Below are 9,809 nucleotides of genomic sequence, written 5' to 3'. Positions count from 1 at the left end.
TGCCAGGACCACTAATATAACTTCCATCTATAACTTCCATCTAGATACCATTGCCCTAGAGCACACAAAAAAACTATACATACCTCGGCCTAAACATCAGCGCCACAGGTAACTTCCACAAAGCTGTGAACGATCTGAGAGACAAGGCAAAAAGGGAGAGACAATGCCATCAAAAGGAACATACATTTTGACATACCAATTAGGATCTGTTCTAGAACCCCTTGCAAAAATATCCTGTGTACAACGTAAAACACCAAATAATGCCTGCCGAGCAGAATTAGGCCGATACCCGCTAATTAGCTAAATCCAGTAAAGACCTATTAAATTCTACAACAACCTAAAAGGAAGCGATTTCCAGACCTGCAGAGAAATTCATCTGGAGAAGAGCCCCCTAAGCAAGCTGGTCCTGGGGCTCTGTTCACAAACACAAACAGGCCCCACAGAGCCCCAGAACAGAAACGCAATTATACCCAACCAAATTATGAGAAAACAAAAATAAATTTCCTTGACATATTGGAAAGAATTTACAAAACAACAATGCAAACTAGAATGCTATTTGGCCCTAAACAGAGAGTACACAGTGGCAGAATACCTGACCACTGTGACTGACCCAAAATTAAGGAAATCTTTGACTATGTACAGACTCAGTGAGCATAGGCTGGCAATTGAGAAAGGCTGCTGTAGGCAGACCAGGCTCCCGAGAAAACATGCTGTGCACACTGCCCACAAAATGAGGTGGAAACTGAGCTGTACTTCCTAACATCCTGCCAAATGTATGACCATATTAGAGACACATATTTCCCTCAGATTAAACAGACCCACAACGAATTCGAAAACAAATCCAATTTTGATAAACTGCCATATCTATTGGGTAAAATACCACGGTGTGCAATCACAGTAGCAAGATTTGTTACCTGTTGCCACAAGAATAGGGCAACCAGTGAAGAACAAACACCATTGTAAATAACACCTATATTTCTTTATTTTCCCTTTTTCTACTTTAACTATTTGCACTTCTCACTCAATGTCAACAAAACAAAGGAGATGATTGTCGACTTCAGGAAATATAATGTAATCATATGCTTCCCATGCCATTAAAGACCCTTAAATTGGAGAGAGAGAGAGAGAGAGAGAGAGAGAGAGAGAGAGAGAGAGAGAGAGAGAGAGAGAGAGAGAGAGAGAGAGAGAGAGAGAGAGAGAGAGAGAGAGAGAGAGAGAGAGAGAGAGAGAGAGAGAGACCCCGAAGTTGAATGGTAATTCAATACGTAAGTTCCAAAATGGTGACAAATACTGTCATTACATGACTCTCCCCTGGACTAAATAAAAAAAAATACCAATCCCTCCCCAGACTGAAATTGAAGAGCATGACACTCGTCCATTTTCCACCGAGAAATACAGCCTGTCCCTGAAGTATAATGGATTTATACTAAAGTCCAGTTGGGGGCGGTAATGCAAGATATTGGATGCCACCCACCATTAAAGCCCACTGAGGAAGAATACATCGAATCTGGTCATTGCAAATCGTTTTCGGCATGTGAGATAATTTACTTGTTCTCTGTAATATCGTATAGATTTGGAATCGGGACATTATTTACTGCGGAGGAAAATATGCAGGTTTCTCGACTCATTCCCTGACTATGAGAAGGGATTGAGTGACGATTCGTTTAGCAACCTTGTGACCCAGCATGGCCAGTGTGAGCCAGAATACTAACTAGCCAGCCTGTTGTTCTTTCAAATGCGGTGGTCAGTGGATAAACTAGCTGAGTTGAACATTTGTCATAAAACGAACTAGTAGCCAGTTGTTGTTGTTGTCCATGGTGGAATAATATCAAACCCACAGTCTCCCGAGTCTAGTTAGCATTTCGCTACCTAGCTAGGCTGTTTTATGACAAAACGGTTGATCTGAATCAAACACTAACGTTAGTTAGCCATCATCGGCGACAATGTTATTGTGGCGCAGGAATGTAAGATTCGTGTTTTAACGTTATGTTAATTGTCATTGAAGTTGATGTTTACTATTAGGTTTCAGATCCGAAGTAAGATAAATTGTCAGCCACGTTTTGTTTCGTTTATGCCTCAGTAACGTCAAGCATTTAAGATAACTCAACCAGTCACCCAATGGGTTTTATGTAGAGAGGTATGAATATACACGATATTGCCCCTTACTGCTGAAGGAAATCACGCCTTCCAGCAGACCTCTTGTGAACACTTTAACAAAGTAACTATACTACTGTTGACATTTTTTATTTATTTTTTGCAATTCAGGATATCATTTATATAACAAGTTGTCTGATAAAGGAGAAATAGCTTCCTCAATGGATCAGGTAAGTCTGGTTTCCTTTTAACAGTACAGGTCTGCTGTGTTGTATAAATGTATAGGCCTAGTTTTCATCATATTTGATCCTCCACATCCTTCAGAAAAGTAACCTACTAATGTATCATGCGTAGGAATCTGTGTTTATTACTTAATTATTTATCCTTCATCCCAAAGTGTGCACTTGTTCATCACTGATTTGAAAGTCAGATTATCCATTATATGACCAGATACTGAAAATACATCATCTCCTGTGGGGTTTATTGGCTGTTGACACTCAACGTTATGGTGCATTACGCCACCTACTGTATTGGAGTGTGGGCCAGTGACAGGGATCAAGGTACTAAATCCTATATGCCTTCCCCGTTTCTCTTAAAGATACATATTTGCAACTGTATCTAACAATGTTCTACTCAGTACACGTATCAAACTCAATTCCTGTACCCCGTTCTCCTGGATCAGTCTCTCTCTATCATACTGCCCACACTGTATCAGTACATTCTCCACTGTCTCTGTTTCCTGGCAGTAATCACATCTTCCTGTTGAATGATTTCCCATCACATTTAATCACTTATTCAGCTGGCTGTGTCCTACTCTTAGCCTTGTAAGGAAAGCCTCCTCTCTTCTGTCCATTACTACCATCCTCCCCTACTTTACTCTGTACCTGGAATAGGGGTGGCAGGTAGCCTAGTGGTTTAGAGCGTTGGGCCAGTAACCTGAGCCGACTAGGTGAAAAATCTGTCAATGTGTCTTTGAGCAACTTAACCCTAATTGCTCCTGTAAGTCGCTCTAGATAAGAGTTTCTGCAAAATGACTAAAATGTCATTAATGAATCGATGCCTTCCCTTATTGTCCCTGTTCCACTGCTCCTGCCATCTCTGCACCACCACTGCCCATATCATTCCCTTAGCCTCTGCTTTGCTCATTGGCACCTCCACTTCCTGTCTCCTAAGGGCCTGTTTAGCTAGCACATCTACTTCCTCATTCCCTTCCACCCCCACATGGGCCGGGACCCAAGCAAAGCTTATATGGACACCTATAGTGGGGAGAACAAGTATTTGATATACTGCCAATTTTGCATGTTTTCCTACTTACAAAGCATGTAGAGGTCTGTAATTGTTTTATCATAGGTACACTTCAACTGTGAGAGACGGAATCTAAAACAAAAATCCAGAAAATCACATTGTATGATTTTTAAGTAGTTAATTAGCATTTTATTGCATGACATAAGTATTTGATCACCTACCAACCAGTAAGAATTCCAGCTCTCACAGACCTGTTAGTTTTTCTTTAGGAAGCCCTCCTGTTCTCCACTTATTACCTGTATTAACTGCACCTGTTTGAACTTGTTACCTGTATAAAAGACACCTGTCCACACACTCAATCAAACAGACTCCAACCTCTCCACAGTGGCCAAGACCAGAGAGGGTGTAAGGACATCAGGGATACAATTGTAGACCTGCACAAGGCTGGAATGGGCTACAGGACAATAGGCAAGCAGCTTGGTGAGAAGGCAACAATTGTTGGCGCAATTATTAGAAAATGGAAGAAGTTCAAGATGACGGTCAATCACCCTCGGTCTGGGGCTCCATGCAAGATCTCCCCGCGTGGGGCATCATGAGGAAGGTGAGGGATCAGCCCAGAACTACACAGTAGGACCTGGTCAATGACCTGAAGAGAGCTGGGACCACAGTCTCAAAGAAAACCATTAGTAACACACTACGCCGTCATGGATTAACATCCTGCAGCGCACCCAAGGTCCCCCTGCTCAAGCCAGCGCATGTCCAGGCCTGTCTGAAGTTTGCCAATGACCATCTGGATGATCCAGAGGAGGAATGGGAGAAGGTCATGTGGTCTGATGAGACAAAAATAGAAGCTTTTTGGTCTAAACTCCACTCGCTGTGTTTGGAGGAAGAAGAAGGATGAGTACAACTCCAAGAACACCATCCCAACCGTGAAGCATGGAGGTGGAAACATCATTCTTTGGGGATGCTTTTCTGCAAAGGGGACAGGACGACTGCACCGTATGGATGGGGCCATGTATTGCAAGATCTTGGCCAACAACCTCCTTCCCTCTGTAAGAGCATTCAATGGGTCGTGGCTGGGTCTTCCAGCATGACAACGACCCGAAACACACAGCCAGGGCAACTAAGGAGTGGCTCCGTAAGAAGCATCTCAAGGTCCTGGAGTGGCCTAGCCAGTCTCCAGACCTGAACCCAATAGAACATCTTTTGAGGGAGCTGAAAGTCCGTATTGCCCAGCAACAGCCCCGAAACCTGAAGGATCTGAAGAAGGTCTGTATGGAGGAGTGGGCCAAAATCCCTGCTGCAGTGTGTGCAAACCTGGTCAAGAGGAAACGTATGATCTCTGTAATTGCAAACAAAGGTTTCTGTACCAAAATATTACGTTCTGCTTTTCTGATGTATCAAATACTTATGTCATGCAATAAAATGCAAATTAATTACTTAAAAATCATACAATGTGATTTTCTGGATTTTTGTTTTAGATTCCGTCTCTCACAGTTGAAGTGTACCTATGATAAAAATTACAGACCTCTACATGCTTTGTAAGTAGGAAACACTGCCGATTTTGCAGGTTATCAAATACTTGTTCTCCCCACTGTATCTGTCTCACCCGGGCATGAATTTGAATTCCCTCATGTAGTGCTCCTTGTCTGCTATGTGAGCTAAATGATTGTAGACTCATCAACGCAGCACATGAGTCAGAACATATAACTACACTGTCTGGTTTGACTTCTTCCGCCCACTGCAGTACGGTCATCAGCTCTGCCATGTACACAGCCAGGTGGTCTGTAATACGTCTCCTGACAGCCACTTTCCTGTTCAACAAAGGCTGGTCCAGTCTGACCTGTCCGTGGGTCTTTTGATCCATCTGTATATTGCGGCGACAGGGTAGCCTAGTGGTTAGTGTTGGACTAGCAACCGGAAGGTTGCAAGTTCAAATCCCTGACTTGACAAGGTACAACTCTGTCGTTCTGCCCCTGAACAGGCAGTTAACCCACTCTTCCTTATATGGGAAAAAAATACAAGTCGTTTTGAAAGGTAATGACTGGTATGAGATATATGGTGGAAACTAGCCCATGCCTCCACTAACCCAATACTATTAGATTAGTGGGAAGTAGTGAACGATTGAACATTTAAGCAAAAAGGTGATATTCTAGGGATGCACCCAAATTAGAGGTGTGGACTAAATTAATAAAATATTTGGTTTAATGATACTGTTTAATATTTCTTGTGTCCAACAGGACAAATCTAGCCCATTCCCCTCCACCCTCCCGGAGTCCCCAGGTCAAACGTCTCCCGGGACCGCTTCACTGCTGGGTCTGGTTGACTGCAGGACAACACCGGGGCAAAGAGGAGAAGAAGAAGAGAAGGAAGATGGAGATTTGATTTCATTAAGTAAGAACCATGGTGTGTAGATTAGACTACAGTCTGCTTCTGAAACAATAGCGGAGTTACTCCTTTTGCTGAGTTCACTGTATTCTACATTGCTCTCCTTTACTGTTTTGTTGGTATGGTCATTAGCACATTTAACATGATCCCAATTTTAGCTTCAAGATGGCGGTGATTGTAGATTTATTGGAACATTGTTCAATGTCGCGCACCGTAGTTTCAGAACTCAGTGGATAGTGCTAAAACAGTGACGTCATATCAGAATCCTGCCATCTTTATGCACTTTAGTCATTAATTGATCAATTATATATGAAAATATCTGGGTCATTCCACCCATTTTTAAATGTGTAAAAAATTCACCCAATTTTACCATTCTGTAATAAAGAGCACATGTTCAACTTCATAAAAAACAAGACATTGAATAAAAATATGACTACACTAAGTGCCAATGCGCCAAATAAAGTAACAGGGTTGACTGTAACAGGGGACGACTGAAAACAACAGAACCACCAGATTACATGGGTAAAACGGTCCTTTAAATCAGCCATGAATCTGCTTGTGACAGGGGGAATGGAAGCTAGTATTGTGTAACAGGAAGTAGTAATTGAATGCAGTCTTCACATAAAAAGTTATTGTTAAAACATCTCTATCATGTCTGTGTCTGGATAGAAGGGTTGAGATGCTCAGTTATCCACCACAAAACAGCAGTAAATTGATAAAGAGTAGAACCAGCTCACCTGCTTTTACTCTGATTTGACTATTAGATGTTCAATGTTTCTTTTGAAAACCTATTTTCTTAAAGAATAGTTTCACCATATTAAAACGAGAGTTCAGTTCATGTAACAGGGTAGACCTTAAAATGAGGGGCAGACGTAAATGAATTACTAATCACATCCATAATAACCTTCAGAAATGACTTTGTCAAGGCAACAAAATAACTAGCACTTTACAATGAGTATGTTTACATGTGTTAGGTTCTGAACAAACAGAGTAAAAACTCAGAACTTGCTAAGGCTCAATCCAAGATTCTTCACCCACTGGGTCATACAGCTGCAAAGACATGATTACACAAGCACATGTATTTATACCCTCCTACTAGGCTCGAGTGCAGTGAGTTCAGGGAAAACTGAAAGTAAACATCTTAGAAATAGTTTTCACATACAAACTTAATATGTCCGAAATCGGAATCAAATATGCTTCTAAAAGATAATATGGTCACTGTGGTAGTACATTTATTTTGATTGCCAATTTTCAGCATTTATCAAAGTCCCATCAGGTAGCCTGATTTCAGATGTCCATGCTATTCAATATCTTTCTTTCACAGGGGACAGCCCTAACCGTTGCTCTCTCAGCGGGAGAGGCTTGTCATCTGGGGAGCCTCGACAACATCGTGATGCTGACAAGACAGAGAAGAGTCTCTCCAGATCAGGACGTTTCAATAAACACCGGCATAGAGGTATAGGGAAGAAACCTCACCACTGCTGCTTTGACTGGGGGAAGAGTTTAGCTAAACAGAAGGAATTGATCATTTACAAGCGGCGTAACACTGGAGAGAAACCGTACCACTGCTCTCAGTGCGGGAAGAGTTTAGCTGCATCTAAAACCTTAAAATCTCAGAGAATTCTTACAGGGGAGAGGCCTTACCCCTGCTTTGATTGTGGGATGACCTTCAGTCAATCAAGGGCCCTGACAACACACCAACGCATACACACAGGAGAGAAGCCTTACAGCTGTGATCAGTGTGGGAAGAGCTTCAGGAACTCAGGACACCTGACTAGACACAAACGCATACACACAGGAGAGAAGCCTTACAGCTGTGATCAGTGTGGGAAGAGCTTCCGGAGGTCAGGACACCTGACTAGACACCAACGCATACACACAAGAGAGAAGCCTTACAGCTGTGATCAGTGTGGAAAGAGCTTCAATCAATCAGGCGATCTGACAACACACCAACGCATACACACAGGAGAGAAGCCTTATAGCTGTGATCAGTGTGGGAAGAGCTTCAAGAACTCAGGACACCTGACTAGTCACAAACGCATACACACAGGAGAGAAGCCTTATAGCTGTGAAGAGTGTGGGAAGAGCTTTGCACTGTCCGGAACTCTGACTACACACAAACGCATACACACAGGAGAGAAGCCTTATAGCTGTGATCAGTGTGGGAAGAGCTTCAATCATTCAGGATCCCTAATTACACATCAATACATACACACAGGAGAGAAGCCTTATAGCTGTGATCAGTGTGGGAAGAGCTTCAATCATTCAGGAAATCTGACTTCACACCAACGCTTACATACAGGAGAGAAGCCTTATAGCTGTATTCAGTGTGGGAAGAGCTTCAGGAAGTCAGGACACCTGACTGAACACCAGTGCAAACACACAGGAGAGAAGCCTTATAGCTGTGATCAGTGTGGGAAGAGCTTCAATCAATTAGGAGACCTGACTAAACACCAACGCATACACACAGGAGAGAAGCCTTATAGCTGTGATCAGTGTGGGAAGAGCTTCAATCATTCAGGATCCCTGGTTACACACCAACGCATACACACAGGAGAGAAGCCTTATAGCTGTGATCAGTGTGGGAAGAGCTTCAATCAATCAGGAGACCTGACTACACACCAACGCATACACACAGGAGAGAAGCCTTATAGCTGTTATCATTGTGGGAAGAGCTTCAGTAACTCAGGACACCTGACTGCACACCAGCGCACACACACAGGAGAGAAGCCTTATAGCTGTGATCAGTGTGGGAAGAGCTTCAATCAATCAGGAGTCCTGACTAAACACCAACGCATACACACAGGAGAGAAGCCTTATAGCTGTGATCAGTGTGGGAAGAGCTTCAATCAATCAGGATACCTAACTATACACCAACGAATACACACTGGAGAGAGACCTTATAGCTGTGATCAGTGTGGGAAGAGTTTTGTTCAAGATTCCACCCTGACTGCACACCAACGCATACACACAGGAGAGAAGCCTTATAGCTGTGATCAGTGTGGGAAGAGCTTCAATCAATCAGGATCCCTAACTATACACCAACGAATACACACTGGAGAGAGACCTTATAGCTGTGATCAGTGTGGGAAGAGTTTTGCTCAAGATTCCAGCCTGACTACACACCAGGTCACACACACTGGAGAGAAACCTTACTCCTGTCTATGTGGAAAGAGCTTTGCTCATTCAGGGTCACTGAAAAAACACCAGAAATCACAAACATGTTTTCTTTTATCTCCCTCCTCTCCGGCACCGGTTCCAGATCCCTAAATACAGTTTCATTAGAAAACATATTGTAAAGAGTCATCCATTTCCCATTCTCTAACTAAGTCTTATTACCATGGTAACATGTGTAGATAATATGCAGCTCTGGATCCATATGTATCAAGCGTCTTGGAGTAGGAGTGCTGTGTGTGGTGGGGTGGGGGGGTTCAGAGCTGTATCTTATTTCATCAACTCCTGTTATCCATTAAATAACTGTATAATGTAGAATAATGTTTCAACAATACTCTGTGTGTATTCATGTATTCAAAAGATTAATAATTAAATCCATTATCTGATCAACGTCTGCTTATCACATTAATTATAGACTTTTAAAATCTATAATTCATTTTTTTATAAGGAGCATATGCCTCTTGTATAGTTTTTGTTGGTCCTAAAGATGTTAACATTTCTTTTTAAAACCCTTCATCGGGTTTTACTGTCGCTTATGAGACATAAGGAAGTGTGGTCAAAAATACTATTAGTGTGGTCAAATGATGTTGTTGCATTTGTTTTCAATGATTTGAATGGGTATATCTTTCAACTTTCCTTATTGTACAGTACCAGCCAAAGGTTTGTCCTTAATCATTCCAGAGTTTTTCTTTATTTTACTGTTTTCTACATTGTAGGATAATAGTGAAGACATCCAAACTATGAAATAACACATATGGAATAATGTAGTAAGCAAAATATATGTTAAAATCTTCTAGGTAGCCACCCTGTGCCTGACTCACACTGTGCCTGTGCCTGATTCACACAGTCTCCTCTGAACAGTTGATGTTGAGATGTGTCTGTTACTTGAACTCTGAAGCATTTATTTG

At 42.2% G+C, this 9,809-nt stretch overlaps 1 protein-coding gene across 7 annotated transcripts; it reads left to right on the top strand.

Annotated features, from left to right (window-relative positions):
* The first annotated feature begins 1,458 nt into the window (after positions 1 to 1,458).
* LOC110495075 (uncharacterized) lies at positions 1,459 to 9,292 on the top strand. Of its 7 annotated transcripts, none has more exons than XM_090195440.1 (4): positions 1,459 to 1,534; positions 2,266 to 2,324; positions 5,580 to 5,733; positions 7,052 to 9,292. In XM_090195440.1, the coding sequence occupies exons 2-4, from the start codon at positions 2,316 to 2,318 to the stop codon at positions 8,995 to 8,997; spliced, it is 2,109 nt and encodes a 702-aa protein (XP_090051566.1). In that variant the 5' UTR covers positions 1,459 to 1,534; positions 2,266 to 2,315; the 3' UTR covers positions 8,998 to 9,292. The 7 variants fall into 7 exon arrangements, with proteins under 7 accessions (XP_090051566.1, XP_090051565.1, XP_090051567.1 ...); XM_090195439.1 differs by having other exon boundaries at positions 5,580 to 5,745; XM_090195441.1 differs by having other exon boundaries at positions 1,486 to 1,743.
* The last annotated feature ends 517 nt before the right edge of the window (positions 9,293 to 9,809 follow it).

This window comes from Oncorhynchus mykiss, chromosome 13 (assembly GCF_057628025.1).
Source record: "Oncorhynchus mykiss isolate SJ-2025 chromosome 13, ASM5762802v1, whole genome shotgun sequence".
NCBI classification, from domain to species: domain Eukaryota; kingdom Metazoa; phylum Chordata; class Actinopteri; order Salmoniformes; family Salmonidae; genus Oncorhynchus; species Oncorhynchus mykiss.
Note: the sequence above shows the minus strand (reverse complement) of the source record. Positions and strands in the feature narration are given on the sequence as shown.